Source organism: Crocuta crocuta, unplaced genomic scaffold, assembly GCF_008692635.1.
Source record: "Crocuta crocuta isolate KB4526 unplaced genomic scaffold, BGI_CrCroc_1.0 scaffold253, whole genome shotgun sequence".
NCBI lineage: Eukaryota > Metazoa > Chordata > Mammalia > Carnivora > Hyaenidae > Crocuta > Crocuta crocuta.
The window spans coordinates 1,260,519-1,278,190 of NW_027529451.1; the positions used below are offsets into that span (position 1 = coordinate 1,260,519).

At 37.7% G+C, this 17,672-nt stretch overlaps 1 protein-coding gene across 4 annotated transcripts in view; it reads left to right on the plus strand.

Moving 5' to 3' along the window:
* NR1D2 (nuclear receptor subfamily 1 group D member 2) overlaps window positions 1–17,672 on the plus strand; it is a 39,088-nt gene that overhangs the window by 3,275 nt on the left and 18,141 nt on the right. For 3 of the 4 annotated variants that reach the window (XM_077760722.1, XM_077760719.1, XM_077760718.1), the window contains exons 2-7: window positions 4,482–4,748; window positions 5,850–5,938; window positions 7,814–7,958; window positions 9,969–10,588; window positions 12,740–12,925; window positions 15,123–15,333. In XM_077760722.1, coding sequence (XP_077616848.1) covers window positions 4,691–4,748; window positions 5,850–5,938; window positions 7,814–7,958; window positions 9,969–10,588; window positions 12,740–12,925; window positions 15,123–15,333 — 1,309 coding nt within the window. In that variant the 5' untranslated portion in view covers window positions 4,482–4,690. Of the gene's footprint in view, window positions 1–4,481; window positions 4,749–5,071; window positions 5,185–5,849; window positions 5,939–7,813; window positions 7,959–9,968; window positions 10,589–12,739; window positions 12,926–15,122; window positions 15,334–17,672 lie in introns of those variants that run through there. The other variant, XM_077760721.1, reaches the window with a different exon arrangement.

The window sequence follows — 17,672 nt, forward strand, 5'->3', positions numbered from 1 at the left end:
TGTTTGCCTCTCTTGATCTTTTGCCCTCTATAGTACTCTTGTGTGATCCTCAGAAGTTCACAGTAATTTGTATGAAACAGTTTTCTCACATTGCACTGGAATGAATGGTGAACACAGTTCTTTCCTCACTTGGTCTACAGGGCTTTTTAGGGAAGAGACCATGCTGTTCTCTGGAGCTCTGACACTCAGGACACAATGGGAAGTTTAGTGCTTCAGTTAGATCGATTTTACCATCCTATGAGTAGAAATTGTTAGTAACCTACTTTTAAAATGAGAAAACGAAAACTTGATGGTGGTTTCATTCTAAGTCACAAGGCACAGTCATGAGTTGAGCTCAAGCATACTTTCCAGGATGGTGGGCAATGGGAGTGGAGGGTTTTGGTGATGGGTAAGCCTAGAATTGGGGTAAGAAAACCCCAATATATGGCAAACAGTAAGTGCTTCCCAGCAGTATAAAATTAGATATTGACTTCTGGCTTGTCTGAAGTTGACCACTGGGTAAGCCCTTGCCTGGGAACCTGGCTCAGCTCCAGGGATTTTTTTTTTTTCTCCAAGCTAAAAATAGAGAAGACTGCCTCAGCTAATTTTAGCTTGAGGCATCTAAGAAGTACATTCTGCCTGTTTCTGGAAGTGTTGGGACTTGCTGGTTAGGGGATTTTATTTTGCATTATCATCAAAAATCTTGTGTGTAAAAAACACCTTAATAAACCCCTTTTATGAACACCACTTCATTTTAATCTTGCAATAAAGCTGGCAGATATTCCCATTTATATAGAGGGTAACTCAGATTTAGAGAGAATGAAAGTGACTTGCCTGCCCAGGTCTTCACAGTAAGAAATGATAGTCTGTATTCTGGCCTTCGCCTTTAATCCTGGCCCTGCTTCTTAGTAGCTGTATTTCTATTAAACCTCTCTGAGTTCTGAGTTCATCATGTGAAAAATGGGATAATGGAAGTTAATTCTTATGAGGTTGAAATGTGATAGGAATTGTGTCATTTTATTCTTGGCATTTGGTAGGTACTCTATGACTTATAGTTTTCACTTCCCTTCATTAGGTTGAGGAAGTATTAGATGTACTCCTTACTCTCTGGGAAATTAAAATGTAACCCATTTGGGTTACTAACCATCAGAACAGTAGGTTGGTGTCTGGTAGCAAGAGTAGATGCTAAGACAACGAAATTAGTGTTGAAGGTCTTGCTAGGAGAATGTAGCTGCTTCTAGATGGGTCATCTTTGATACCATGGTGCCTGGCACTAATGCTAATTGTAAATGATTGTTAAACTCCCTAAAGATAGGAATTGGATATTAACTCTGTATTTTTTTTTAGGTTTGATTTTGGAGGTTTTGAAAGGAAGATGCATTTTGTGTAGTTAATAACAATACCTTCCATTGTTCAGTCAGTGTTTTAAAACAGTTATCAAACCATTGGGGATAGCTCTGATTTCTGCAGATTTATTTCTAAGGTGAGGTAATCAGAAGATCTTGTGAACATATACGGCTCTCTCAAATGCTGGCCCTAAGAAGGTCTTACTTTAAGGAGAAACATTAATTTCTCATCTTGTATCATCTTGAGATGTAAGGCAGTGAATTTACTACCTAAAGTGGTAGTACTTTAAATAAGACAAATAGCTGTGAGATCTTCCTTTCAGAATTTATTGAAGACTAAGAATAATATTTTCCTTTGGATTCAGTTCTGGGTGTAGACCCGTGAAGAAAGTAGCAGTTTGCTAACACTTCGGATTTCTGATAGGAACTTCTAGAGTTTTATGAAAACATGGCACAGTGGTTTTAACTCAGTAACATGACGGTTGCTAGCTTTCCAAGTTAAAATGGTTTCTCTCTGGATTCACAATGTATTAAGGGTATTTAGGCAATTATGTCAATGAAAACATCAATTTTAAAAACTATGAAACAATTTGTGCTTTAATTCACTGATTGTAGCTACAATCTTAAATTCTTAAATTTCAGTGTGAAACGAATTGCCTGGGGAACTGGTTAAAAATTAAAAATGTGCATTCTTGAGAGGCCTTCTCTAGTCTGGGCAGGGCCTTGGAAACATGTATTTAGAAAAAGCACCAGGTGGTTCTGATGATCCATATTTTACATAGGAGTTTATGAGAATAAACTCAAAGTTAGGAATTTTCCTCCTTTGCGTTTGGAGTCTTAGGAGTTTTCAAAATTATCAGTAGATGAAATTTCTATTATTAAAATTACTCTTGGTTGCGTTTTCTTCCATTGAGCAAGCATAAAGACATTGGCTTGTGACAGTCCCAGTTTTACTATGTAACAGCTTTATTGTGTATCAGTGTCACCAAGAGGGTGATTAAAGTTTCTGATTGAATAGGTCTGGAGTGGGACATGAGAACATGCATTTCTAACAAATTTGCAGGTGATACTGAAGCCCTTCATCTAGAGATCACACTTTGAGAATGACTGGTTTATATGTGGGGAACACACTGCAGGTCTAAGAGTAATCATAAAGCTCTGGTTTCACTGTGGAAAGATAAGCACATGCCAGGAGAACATCTGGGATGCGGGTTAGTCTAGAAAGAGTAAAGTCACACCTCCAACTTTAAGACTGATGGCAGGCATATGCTTAGTGAATGGAAAAGTGGATGGAATCCACCACATTCTTTAGGTTTTTGTCTTTAAAATTCAAGTGCATTTAGTTGCATTTGTGTATGATAAACACTATTGTGTTTTCCCTGGCATAGTAGGTGCTGTTTTAACTTCTCTTTTGGGTTGTGACTCAAATCCCTAAGAGTTATGGTTTTGCTTTACTTCTCAGGGGCTTCCCATTCTGGGTATGTTTAATTGGTACTTAACTACATGTCTGGTACCTTATTTCAGCACAACAGACTAAAAGTGACTTAATATTCCTCTGCCCATTTTTAAAATTTTCTGTAAATGAAAATGTTTTTCTTCTTTGGAATTGTTTTGGCCTCAGCATTGTGTGTGTATGTGTTGTGTGTGTGTTGACTTATAAAGTGTGGCTTTTATCTAAAAAAAAAAAAAAGATTGGGGAATCACTTCTCATTAGAGAAGGTTTTTATTTCAGAGTGAATACTTAAATTGCAGTTGTTACCTAGGGAATGTGAAGAATTCTCCACTTACTACTCTGTATAGTTACTTAGATTGTTGTCAGAAATGCCCTGTTTTGCTTATGACTTCCTAATAATGCTTTATGCTGTTTGGGATCTGTCCATGTTATTAAATGTGGGCTTCAGAAAGGCAGAGAAGTAGGTCTTAAAAATATTTATGGCAGGTTTCTTACCTGTAATAGGTGCTTATGGTCTTGGTGAGAAAGACATAGAAACAGGTAAACAGTAGGTTTAAATAAGAGCTCAGAACAGTGATAGAAGAGATAATTTTATCTTTGTATCACAATGAAAAAGCCCATAAATGTTTGTTGATGATAGAGGAAAGAGGAAAAGAAACCACAGATCTTGGCAGAAGAGATGAGAGTGAGTTGTTTTGGTCTGGAATTTAGAACAATAATATATTTGGCTCTGAGATTACTCTTGTAGCGTTTTGTGTCTTTGAGGGATGTTTGAAATTATACCCTAAAAATAATTTTAAATTTTATTTCTTAACCTGGGAGGTTTACAGTCTCTAAGGGGCAAGATTAGTTTTCACAGGGTTTGTGGAGGTTATTATTGGTGAAGTTGTGAATAGTATTTTGAGAATAGCTCTGTGGAGAGAGGATTAGCATCAGCCTTAATGTTATTCTCTTATAGCGTACATTCTTTCAGCCTCTTTACCATTTATTGTAAATAGCGAATCAGAAGAACAAGTGGCAAGTCTGGATTGCTTAAGAGCTGTTTACAGGTAAGTGTGTCTGCAAGTCTAGAGGCAGAAACAGGTGGAGAAGGGAGAGCTTGCAACTGGTGATTAGTGGATAGTCGTAGTAGTCTTCAGTGTCAAAACAAAGATTCTGGTAGCAACAGGATGAAAGGTTCCCCATTTTGATATAACTTATTTGGAGTTCCAAGTGTTACATCTCTTCTTGGTTAACCTATGTTTTAGCCAAGTGCTGGGGGAGGCAAAGATGAAGTCATTGTTTCTAGGATTGTGTCATATAAAGGTATAATGAAGGAAGCAAAGAGAGGACGAGAAGTAGATTTCTTCATGGACAAAACAGTTTGTTTAATCTTTGTAGTCACTCAGGAAGGTTTTTCATTCCTTTTAGGAAAGAACTGGAAAATGAAAAGCTTTAGGTTCAGATCTTTGTGTGTTCAGAATAAGTAAGCAAGTGAGAGCCTTCTCATTTTTTTAATCAGTGGAAGTGATACGTTCTTTGAACGTTGTGGAAGCAGGAAGAATTAAATAGTGGGTAATAAGAAAATAAGTTACTTTCTCCTTTTTGGGTAAGCTGACATGTAGTCTGCAACCTGTTTCTAAGGTTAGTGATTTTCCCAATCAGATTTCAAAAAATAGAAAACATATTGTGTATCTAATTTGAATTCTTCCGTCTTTTTCTAGGAGGTGTGATTGCCTATATCAGTTCTTCCAGCTCGGCCTCTAGCCCTGCCTCTTGTCACAGTGAGGGTTCTGAGAACAGTTTCCAGTCCTCCTCGTCTTCTGTTCCATCTTCTCCAAATAGCTCTAATTCTGATAACAACGGGAATCCCAAAAATGGTGATCTCTCCAGTATTGAAGGCATCCTGAAGAATGATCGAATAGATTGTTCCATGAAAACAACCAAATCGAGCACACCTGGGATGACAAAGAGTCACAGTGGAGTGACAAGTAAGTTACTTTAGTTTTCAAGGGTTGGTGCCATTAATTGCTGGTGGGTCTTATTTGATCAGTTTTTCATTTGAGTGTAATTTCACCCTCTTTTGGGTAATCATAGTTTAGTAGTTAGAGAAGAAATCAGTCATGATGATCAAAGTTACAGCCGAGGGACTGTCATAATGGGTTCCTGACACAGAACAAGGTATGCGGTTATGCACTTTGCCTGGCTATGTTTCCTCTAGGGTACCTCCTTTTACCACATTTTCACAGTTGCCTTTCTTCTTGACTCTTGATACTGAATCTGGTTTCTAGAACGGAGTACTTACTCGTTGTAGGAAGGGGTTTGCTTTCATGAAGTTGGAGCTAGGAACATTTGGAATTAGAAAACAAAGCAGCATTGGGATAACCAAATGAGTGGTGGAATTTGGACCCCTCAGTGAGTGTGGAGGTAAGACTGGCTGATACAGGGGAGGAATGGTGCCTGTAGGTAAATTGAACTCAGTATTGTACGGCAGCCTGTGGAGACATCTATTTGCACCTTCTGCTGATTGGCTTTTTTTGCCTGACTTTTTAATTCTTACCAAGGAGAATTGTTTTTAGTTCTGGTTGCATATATGATGTAAAAGTAACTCTACACTTAACAAAATTTCAGTGTATGCTTAAAATCATCAGGAAAGGAAAAAACCAGCTCTTAGATATTTTTGGCAGTCCCATAAATTGTATCTTAAAAGGTTATTTATTTACTTTGAGACAGAGTGAGCAGGGGAGGGGAAGTGAATAAATCCCAAGCAGGCTCCATGCTGTCAGTGGCAGAGCCTAACACGGGGCTTGATCTCATGAACTGTGAGATCATGATCTGAGCTGAAACCAAGAGCAGGATGCTTAACCAACTGAGCCACCCAGGTGTCCCCCATAAACTGTGATTTAAAAGAACACGGAGATTTCTTTTGATTTGTTAATTTAGTATAAAGGTTTTTTCCTTATAAAAGTAGAATTTGTATCTTTTTAAAGTACTTAAAAATTGAATAAAATAAACTGGAATCAGTTGGAAAGAAAACAAATAGTTGAAGTTTTTCTTCCAGCTTTATACTTGTTTGTCTGTTTGTGTCTTAGAATTTAGTGGCATGGTTCTACTGTGTAAAGTCTGTGGGGATGTGGCATCAGGATTCCACTATGGAGTTCATGCTTGTGAAGGCTGTAAGGTAAGCTACTGATTCTGGGAATAAAGAAATTGGGAGTTAGGTTTGTCAGTTTCCACAATTGATATCCTGGGATGATGAGAAAAGTCAGCAGCTGCTCTTAAAGGTTTATGCATTTTATGTAGTATATAAACATAACTTGTTTTGAAAAATATATTCAGCAGTGAAAGTAATCCTTTTTTCTCTAGGATTTTGATCAAAATCAAAAAACTTCTGTTCAAAAGTTACCTCATTTAAACTTAACTAGGGTATGAAAACAAGTACACAGATGTGTATATTTTAATGAGTCAGGCACTGTTCCAGGTGGTGGGGAAATAGCAGGGAGCAAAACAGACCAGGTATTGCTGCCTTGTTGGAACTGAGTTTCAACCAAGCTTTGACTAGGTCTCCTCAAATATGTTGACATTCTGATAGGTCAAATATTAGGCGTTGGGAATAATTCCTAGTAAAAATGTGGTATCTTCAGAAGTAATGCCAAGTGAATAAAAGAATCTTGAATATAAACTGATCACTTGGGAAACCTCAGTTTTAGGTTCAGTTGAATATTTCCTGGTTAGAGTGTCAGCTAATTCCAAGTGAGATAGTGTATATCTCCTACATATATCCAGGGAATCTTTCTTTTTTGAAAATCTGGCCCAGTTCTTTCTCCTGAGTATCAAAAATTAACATGGCCAAGACACTTGCTCTTGCTGTTTTCTGTCTGAAAGCCAGAAGCAAGAATCCAATTTGGCAAGATATGATGGGTGAGTAAGATAATATACATGATGGAAGAAGACATATTTTCTAGGGTGGCTCTGAATGAATTGTGAGTTGGTAGCCCTTAATGGTTGGGTCATTTCATAAGACTAGTCAGTATTTTATATAGAAGTCACATTTTCCCTTTGTTTTAAACATTCTATAAATACTATTTTATTCTTTCTTTAAAATTTTTATAAAAATGTAAAGTAATTATAGAGCAGACATCATTCTCACTTTATGGCTAGAGAAACAAAGTGAGTCTATTGTGTATCTGATAAATACACATAATTGTTCCATACCCTTTTAGAGGTATGTCTAGTTCAGATATTCTGGTGTCTACATATACTATTGCAGTAATAAAGTGTAAAAATGTATTTCAAAATTACTAACAAAGATTCATGAAATGTGTAGTTATGATACTCAAGGAAACTGCAATTTAAAATCTTGGTAATTGTATTGTTAACTTTTCTGTCCTTCCTGGGAGCATGAAGCTGGAGATCTTTGAAAAACTATCAGAGAGAGAGCATGTGCTTAAATTGTTTGTGTAGTAAAGGTAGTTATTTTTAGCTATGTAGCAGGGAACTGTCTTTCCCTGGATCATTAGTTGCTCTGTGGGTGTGTGGTATCCCACGTATCTATTGCTGACAAGTTGCCAGGAATATCTGGCACTTCTAAGTAGACCTTGAACGATCCAGGAAAGACCCAGCTCTACTAATGTAAGCCTTGGTTCTAGTGAGGGAATTATAGCTATGGAACGCATTTCTCTGTCAGCTCTTTAAAAATCAGTCATTTATATTTCAAGAGTTTTGGGATTTGTATGTGATTAAAGTTCGGGCTGGAAAATGTGGTGTGTGGCAGGGACTGGTAACAGTAAAGTGTAGTAAAGAGGAGCTTGGCAAGCTCCAAGATTCTCCAAAGGGAAGAAGCAGAAGAAGAGTTTTGTTGGGCTAGTAGGCATAGGTGCTTACTAACCTGATAGAATCCAGTTATTCTGTGTGTCAGTGTTGCATATCCCTGTGTTCTAAGTGCAAATTATTTCCCAGGTAGCTAGTAAAATACTTGTTAGTTGTGAGGGGGTGTGCTTACAAGGAGTTCATCTGGATGTTTTTAAATGGATGAGTATATCTCCTTTGTTCTTAGGGTTTCTTTCGGAGAAGCATTCAGCAAAACATCCAGTACAAGAAGTGCCTGAAGAATGAAAACTGTTCTATAATGAGAATGAATAGAAACAGATGTCAGCAGTGTCGCTTCAAGAAGTGTCTGTCTGTTGGAATGTCGAGAGATGGTATGTTCCCACTTTAACGAGCACTCTTCTTAAAACATATGGAGCTAGGCTTTTATTCCTCAGCATAAACCAGACCTGCAGGCCAGTTACCAGTGGCCTTCTTGTGCTTAGAGTGAAGCAGATTTTAGAAAACACATTTTGATACCTGGGAAGACGCCAAATTCATTAAGGTCAAATTTTAGTATTCTCACCCTGGAAACAACTTTTGGCTCTCTTTTTTGGGGGCTGCTTTTAAAGATTTTTTTTTTTGTATGTAAGTTTGAATACTTTTTTTTCTTAAAAAAAGAATTTCTTTTTCTTCATATAGGAATCCTTGGCTCTTTCTCCTTGATTTTTTAGCATTTCTGAGGAACCCATTTCTTCTATGTGAATTATCTCTATGACTTTCTCAGCTCTAAGATGATAATGTGCTTTCAGGGCATAGGTCTGAATATATTGAAAGGAGATGCAAAATTGAAAGAAACAGAAGGGTCTGGAGTGGAGGTGGTTGCTAAATTCTGGTATGATCTATTCCCATAAAAACAAAAAAAGTTAATTTGTGGGACTATTAGTATTTTCTGTGGATGACATCATTGGAAAATTTGACTCTTATTATGCTTAGGGAAATTGCATTTGGAAAGTCTCATTCAGTTCTAAGTAACGTAACAGAAGAGTATGAGGTTTTCAGAGGGATTAGGTTAGTAGGATTAATTAAGAATTGCTGAGAATGAACCTGATATTTATCTCAGGAAGGGTCACTTATGCAATCCCTTAGGTTACTCTAATATATTACACAGATACTGTTTGTAATGAGAAGCTTCTTGAGTAATGGATTTCAGCAATTGATGTTTTAGGTTTAATTTGCCTAAAAATTTTAAAATATTAGAAATACTAATCCAAAGTCGGTGGATATTGTGATTTCCACAAAAGAACAAAAATGACAATCATTTGTGAAGGAGGGAATAGAGGTAGAGTGTGAAATGTGATAAAATTGTCCACTATAGCAATAATGTCAGAGGCTACAATTTGATTAGGAAGGCTTTCTTCTGGGTAGGTATATTGGATTTTTATTATCTCTGTATAAATATTAGACTAGAAAGCTTTTCTTATCTGTCCCTCAGGGATAGGAATGTTGGAGACAGGACACATGTTAAGACTTACCTCTAAAATAATGGAGGATGAATTATTTAATTTTTATTTTATTGATTTTAATTAAAATCCAGCAAGTTTTCAATAACTGCATTTCTCTTTATTGTGTTTTTTTTTTTAAAGTTTTTTTTTTTTTTAAAGATTTTCTTTTTTAAGCAGCTGGAAAAGGAGAGAGCAACCCATTTAATAGTTGGGTCTGAGGATAGGGTTACAGAATGAATTGACAAAGATCAGATGTTCAAGGAATGCTTGTACCTACTAGGTTCCATTTAACATTAGTGTCTGTAAGTAGCTGAGTCCCATGTGCCTTTTTTTTTTTTTTAATGTTTTATTTATTTCTGAGAGAGAGACAGCGTGAGCAGCGGAGGGTCAGAGAGACAGGAAGATACAGAATCTGAAGCAGGCTCCAGGCTCTGAGCTAGCTGTCAGCACAGAGCCCGACGCAGGGCTCGAACCCATGAACCGTAAGATCATGACCTGAGCTGAAGTCGGATGCTTAACCGACTGAGCCACCCAGGCGTCCCCATGTGCCTTCTTAAGAACAGAGCCTTCAGCCTTATAATAGGTGCTGTGTAGTAATGCTGACTGCTTCAAACTGTGATTTTCATTAGTTAATTTCAGATTTCTTATTGCTTATAAAATACCCAGGACGTAATAGATCTTCTCTTAGCTTTGTTTTGGGAGAAAAATGGAAAAATTTTCCCTTCTACTTCTTATCAAAGACTTAACCAGCAAGTTTAGAATAATTTGAGCCAGAGACCTACCGATAGTCTTTACTTGTATCACTAGAGGCTGTAGCTATCAGAGATAAATTTGTGCTATTCTTTTGTACAAACAGGTCTTATTTAGAATATGGACACTAAATATTTTTTTCTTCAATAGCTGTTCGGTTTGGTCGTATTCCTAAGCGTGAAAAACAGAGGATGCTAATTGAAATGCAAAGTGCGATGAAGACCATGATGAACAGCCAGTTCAGTGGTCATTTGCAGAATGACACATTAGAACATCATGAACAGACAGCCTTACCAGCCCCGGAACAGCTGCGACCCAAGCCCCAGCTGGAACAAGAAAACATCAAAAGCTCTTCTCCCTCTTCTGATTTCGCAAAGGATGAAGTGATTGGCATGGTGACCAGGGCACACAAGGATACCTTTATGTATAATCAAGAGCAGCGAGAAAACTCAGCAGAGACCATGCAGCCTCAGAGAGAACGGATTCCCAAGAGCATGGAGCAATATAATTTAAATCATGACCATTGTGGCAGTGGGCTTAGCAGCCATTTTCCATGTAGTGAGAGCCAGCAGCACCTCAATGGACAGTACAAAGGGAGGAACATAATGCATTACCCAAATGGGCATGCCATTTGTATTGCAAATGGACATTGTATGAACTTCTCCAATGCTTATACTCAACGAGTATGTGATAGAGTTTCGATAGATGGATTTTCTCAGAATGAGAACAAGAATAGTTACCTGTGCAACACTGGAGGGAGAATGCATCTGGTATAGTGAAATCAGTTTTTTTTGTTTTTTTTGCTCAATTTGCATCAAGGAAAGCTTTGAAGGTTTTCTTTTATTTGGAAGGGAATATATCAAGTTCAGTGGCAGGGGTGGTGTCAGAAAATGTGAGATTTATACAACTGGTTTTGTGCAGTATTTTAGCTCAAATAGTTCTAATAAATGTTTGTTGAATGACTTAATTTCAGACAGAACTAGATACAGGCATGTGATTTGATTGATACTAGGATTGGGGCTATAATTTTATGCAAAATATGGATCATGTAGGATTGGTCCCTTTTTTAAAAGATTTTTAAATGTTTGTTTATTTTTGAGAGAGAGACAAAGGGTGAGCGGTGGGGGAGTGGGGAGGAGGGACAGAGAGAGAAGGAGACTCCAGGGTCAGAGCTGTCAGCACAGAGCCCAATGCAGGGCTCGAACTCGCGGACCACGAGATCATGACCTGAGCTGAAGTTGGATGCTCAACTTACTGTGCCACCCAGGGACCCTAGAATTGGTCCTTTAATTCTTAGAAATACCTTTCAAAATTTAAGTATTCTGACTAATCACTACCTTAGAAGCTTTGGGATTTTCCCCAAGGGCTGATTAATTTAGCTTGCCAAAGTTAGTAATCCTTTAATTTCTATGGAAAGAGTTTTCTTTAACCATTATAGTGTAAAAAGTTTTGAGTATAGAACATGGATAGGTGTTTTATTGTGTGAGAACTTAGGAATATTTTAATTTAATACACTGATTTCTAAGGATTTTCTCAGACTTCATCTTAGGAGATGAGTTAATGTTATTCATATAATTCAAGTTTTTAAAAAATATTTTTACTTATTATTGAGAGACAGAGAGAGCATGAGCATGGGAGAGTCAGAGAGAGGGGGAGACACAGAATCTGAAGGAGGCTCCAGGCTCTGAGCTGTCAGCACAGAGCCCAACGTGGGGCTCAGACTCACAAACCACGAGATCATGACCTAAGCCAAAGTCGGATGCTTAACTGACTGAGCCACCCAGGCACCCCCCCCTTTTTTTATTCTAATACAACAGTCTACATGAAAGTACAGTGTTTATATTCAGCCAAAATTTCATCAAAAACAGCAATACAACCATTTCCAGTTTAAACCATGAGGTCCTTTGATAATGCTTGGTATTTTCTACAGCCAGGTAATTAAAGTCTTTTTTTTTTTTTTCATTTTCAAAATAGCTGACTCTACCCCAGTTCTTTTGTTAGAATTTTCTTGTCACTTGCAAGTATTTGATCCCATGGATCTTAAAGGTGACCTTATATTTTATTAGACTTAGTGGCTGCCTTAGGAGGGAAACATCTGTAAGCATTTAGATTCTAATTTTGTGGTATTCTCTGTGGTTATAGAATCATCCCATTCCTCGATCTTCTATGGATTTAGCAAAAATTTAAAGGCTGATTTTACTAATAGAGTGTACGGTGAATTTCATAATCTTTTTAGTATTTTTATACCTTCTTTGGCTTCCCAGTTTTTCATCACCAATCCTTATTTAGAAGGTGCCCTTTGTATCTCCCATCATTGTTTTCTAATTGAACAAATAGGGGCCAGTAGTCATATCAGTGTTTATGAAATAAATGGTCAGTGACCTTTTTAAAAACGTGAGGCATCTCACTATTTTTCCTTCTTTGAAGTTATAATATTGTAATAGTGCGATTTAGAAAAAAGTGAGTTTGAAATACTAAATGGCGGCCTTGAGTTCTAGGCCTGTGACTTCTAGCTGTATTTGGATAAATCATTAGACCTCTTAGAGTCTCATTTCCTCATCTAGGAAATGATACTTAAATTGTCTGTTGTAACTAATGAATAGAACTGACAAGTATGTATGAATTTGTTTGAAAGTCATAAAACCAGCATAAGGTGGCAGCAGTGTTACAAAATAAACTCTTAAACCTGTGCAACAGGTTTTTGAAATAGCTTAGGCTACCTCTTATGAGAAGTGAATTGCTGTTTACATTAGGTTGCCATGAGGCTTTCTAACCTAAGGCAAGTAGGAAGAAGAGAAAATGTTAATATTAGTAGATAGTACCCATGTCTGAGAATTCTTTTCCAATGATTGAGATGCTACTTTTGAAGTTTCTTTGCCATCTCTCACAGTTGAAGACTTTTTCTGTTTTGTGCATACTAGGTTTGTCCAATGAGTAAGTCTCCATATGTGGATCCTCATAAGTCTGGGCATGAAATTTGGGAGGAATTTTCAATGAGCTTCACCCCAGCAGTGAAAGAAGTCGTGGAGTTTGCAAAGCGTATTCCTGGATTCAGAGATCTCTCTCAGCATGACCAGGTCAACCTTTTAAAGGCTGGGACTTTTGAGGTAGGTTTTCTTTATCTGGAATATTGGTGCAGGGTGTGGGTAGTATTTTATTTTCATGTACATTTTCATTCTTATCTAAGTAAGTCTTTATAGTCCAGAGGCTGAAAGTACCAACAAAAGAGTAATAATCTCAGGATCTTGGGAAGAGATGAGATAAATCCAGAGTTTCTTAGGACTTGAAATATAACTGCTTTGTGTTCCCGGAATACAGACTTCATTCAGGTTGTACTATTACTTTCAAGCGTGGACTGCAGGCAGGTTCTGCAGAGTGTTATTAGATACCTCCTGAAAGCCTCACCTGGTGTTTGAGCACAGAATACAAGGGGTAAATAGAATGTGGCTTTTCTCTTTTAGGAGACAGTAGAATATTTTGGGGATGTGTAAAACATGTCTCATGTGCTACTTCATACTCTCTCAGCCTCACCTCATCCAGAATCTGTGGCCACTTTTCTACTCCAGTTTCTCTTGCTGTGATGTATTCTTCCTGGGCATGGGACAGCCACTGTTGCCAAGTAGGACACAGAGTGCCTCTCTTTGTGTCAGCTTAGATGCCTCTGACCTGTCTTCCTCAGGACTTTCCTGGTGCTGCTGAGGTGCAGGAGCCTCCGGACTTGCTCAGAGTTTACTCTGATGTAGGTGGGAGGTGGGAAGTTGGTGTCTAGGGGGCCAAACCTAATCAGTGGAGGAAGAGACCCAGGGGATATATTTTCTCTTTACCCTGCTCGTCCCATAGGACTGAGCTATCAGTTGTTAATAATATTGAGTGGTGGCCCGCTCAGTAATACATCCTGATATTTTCTCTCTTTCCTTCCTAGTCTCACTTCCTTTTTCCTCCATTTTGTTTTCATATGTGGTAGTGTACACCCCACATAAACTTTTGCCTTAGGCTCTGTTTTCTGGGGGGCCTGGACTGGAAAGGAGGAGCCATACTCATTAATAAAATAGCTGTGGTATAATTTAAAAGTAAAACCATTTGGTTAGGATTTTTCATGTAAAGGAAAACATTAGAGTTAAGATTTTAAACTCTGAATCTTAGAGGAAGTCAGTGATGAAGTTCAATTTACCCATTTTTGAGGTTGGGTGACTGTGGTCAGAGAGGTGAAGAGATTTTTCCTGGATTACCAGTAAATTCCTAACACAGCACCAGAACACAAATCCCAGACTCTAGGACTAGTATTCTTTCCACCTTGTCATTTGTCTTGGGATTGCTGTGTTCTAAAGTTAGAGCTGTCTTGGGGTGCTTGGTGGCATAGTGGATCAAACACCTGACTCTTGGTTTTTAGCTCAGGTCATGATCTTATGGTTCGTGGGTTTGAGGCCCACGTTGGTCTCTGTGCTGATGGTATAGAGCCTGCTTAGGACTCTCTCGCTCACACCTTTCTCTCTGCCCCTCCCCTGCTCGTTCACTCTCTCTTTCAAAATAAATAAATAAAAACTTAAAAAAATAGAATTAGAGCCATCTTCATAAAAGGGTCATTCTCTTTTGGATTGTCTTGAGTAAAACAGGTCTTTGGGAGAATTGCAAAGGGGAGGTGTTTGTTCAGTATTCTCTGGTTTCGAGACAAGTGTGTGGCATAGATGTCACTATTTAGTGTAGGGAAGGGAGTGCTGCAGGTAAGCAGTTGTTGATTGATTTGTTTTGGATTTGAATTACAACTTGGTGTCTGGAACACTTTTGTTATAGTTTTCTTTGTGTATTGTCTCTTTGGGTTATGGTTCCTTGAAATCATCTAATTAGAGTTTATTGGCTACATTTGCCTTGGCTGCATTTGGTGTTTTAATGTCCCCAAGTGTTGTTGCATTAAAATATTGTTCTTTTAACTTACGGTTTAGGGACCATCTGATATACTTGGTAGCTTAAAAAGTTTAATGCCTTTGGCCAAAACCCAGTTTCAAATTTCTTGGCATTATTGCCTGATTTAATTTTGTATTTGCGTTTCAGAATTTTTATTAATAGGGTTTCAGAGTATCACAGGACTGAAATATTTTGCCACTGGTGGCTGGAATTTTTTTGATGTGCTTTTTGGGATACTTATTGCTTTAGTAAAGAATTTGCCTTAAGGAAAGGGTTTTGGGTAAAAATAAACGAAGTCTTTTACAACCTTTTTTTATATTTAGGATGTTTCTTAACTGACTTGAATACTGAATTATTTCTTAGTACTCCTTCAAATACATTTAAGTCTTTTTCTTTTTCCAGGTTTTAATGGTACGGTTTGCATCATTATTTGATGCAAAGGAACGTACTGTCACCTTTTTAAGTGGAAAGAAATATAGTGTTGATGATTTACACTCAATGGGAGCAGGGGATCTGCTAAACTCTATGTTTGAATTTAGTGAGAAGCTAAATGCCCTCCAACTTAGTGATGAAGAGATGAGTTTGTTTACAGCTGTTGTCCTGGTATCTGCAGGTAAGCAAGCTGGTTCAAAATTGTGCCACACCTAGAATACGGTGACCTAGTGGGGAGAAGATGGAACTATGTTCTGGCAAGCTCTGTAGAAGGCAAGAGGGCCTTAAGGTGCTACACTGTATGAATCTGTTTTTTGCATAATTAATTTTTTTAATCCTGACACTAGAAGTCAAAAGTACCATATAGTAATAAAACGATGTTTTAGATCTAGGTCTCACATTTACCACAAAAGTCTTATTAGTCTGTAGCTTTCTGTAATTTTTTTTTACAAGTCTAAACAGTTACTTTTGTAGATTTAATGTTTAGAACAGTAGGTTGTTCTGCTGTGAATCTATGTTTTAATCAAATATGTGAGTTACTTGAAAATGTTAAAAGTAGCAAGCTGTATTAGTGTGGTTTGTTACAAATACTAGTGAATTATGAATAGGCTTTTACTCTGCTCTGCCACTGCATTTTCTGTGTGACTTGCATAAATAATTCTATTCTTTGGGTCTTGGTTTCCTCATCCTGTGAAAGGGAGGGATTGTACCATGGGAACTAGCCTGGGGTCTGGCACAGAATAGGTAAAAAGGTACTTAGTTAACGTTTGAATGAGTGAGCAAGAATGAGTCCTAACATTTAATATTTGTTAGTACGAGTCATTGATGATTTCCAATTTCCCTGCCACCTTGCATTTACAGTATAGTTATTTCTGACCCAAGTATTTCAATTTAGATAATAGCTATTAAGATAATAGCAAATGGGAAATTGATACACATTGACTTTCCTGGGTATATGTAAGTACCAGCCATTTTTTTGGTATCACTGACTTTATTTTAAAACATTTGTTGAGAATTTTAAAGTATTTTGATAGGCCTTAACTGTAAGTTTCCCATTTACTTCCTACTGTGTAAAAGCCATTCTGTCAGGCACTGTGAGGATTATAATCCCTGTTTATAAAGCAAAACTGTAAATCAGTAACTCCTAAGGAGAGTACGTTCTTTGTATATCTTGAAGGGCCTGTATATCAGTGATATAAATAAAGACTTACGCCATTTGGAAGCATAACTTGGCTACCTTTTCTAATTAGCTCTACCTGGGTAGCTAAAAATTCATTTATGATATGGAATAGTATGAAAGTACCATGTTAATAAAGGATACCTATTTTCTTAGTAACCTTGTAATTAATGTCCCTTGCACTTTACCTACCATTTTGCAGTCTCCTGAGAATTAATAGTTTGAGTTGACATCAGATTAATAAATCTACTATTGTGAAACTAAAGTAATCAATGCTTGTTTCTTTATATGATAAATATGCCTTATGTACTGGGGGAGATAGAACAAGCATTAAGACACAAGCTTGCTTTCTAAGCATTTATGGTCTATTTGGAGAGATTGAACTGACACAAAAAGCTTTATGGTACTAAGCCATATGGTTCTGACTGAGGTAAATAGGAGTTATAGGAAGGAAGATGAAACTACCTGAGAGAGGTTTGTGGGGAAGATGGAAGTGGAGCTGGAATTTGAAAGATGAATTATTAGGTTTTTCCAGCAAAAAAGTGATGGAGCAGTTTGGGAGAGCACACGATAGGGCAAGGGCAGGTGGCCAAAGCCTGACCTGTATATACATCAAAGAGGAAAGGGGCCGAAGGCTTGTCAGTTAAAGGGACCCTAGGTTATGGAATGACCGCCATGAGAAGAAATATGGGGCAGTGGAAAGGCAGTATAGGGGAGTGATCAGGCATGAACAAAGTGATGGTTTAACATTAGTTGTGTATTTTTATCTTGGGTAGATGAGATGAGTGAGTCTTTAGAGCTGGAGTGTCAGGTTAAGAGGCTGTTGAAATAACTTCAAGTATGAGGCAGTGGAGTGAACTCTCCTGAAATAGGTGTGGTAGAGGAGGTGGGGAAGGAGGGACTGTCCCAGAGATGCAAGGGAGTGAGGGGGAGCTCTATGCTCTATGCCAGGAATTGTGCTACTTCATTGATATTTTCTACCAAGAACATGTTTTTTTTTTTTTAATTAAGAAGTTTTATTTATTTATTTATTTTTTAAAGTTTCCTTATTTGGGAGAGAGATCATAGGGGAAGGGCAGAGAGAAAGGAGAGAGGGAATTCCAAGTAGGCTCGATGCTGCCAGCACAGAGTCCCATGTGGGGCTTGATCTCCTGAATCATGAGATCATGACCTGAGCTGGAATCAAAAGTCAGACACTTAACTGACTGAGCCACCCAGGTACCCCACTTTGTTTTTTTCCCCTGATCTTCAGAATAATATAGGTTCTTTGCAAAGATAGAAAATATTAAGATGAAAATAAAGATAATATCCCTACCAAAAAAGATCACTGTCATCATTGTGGG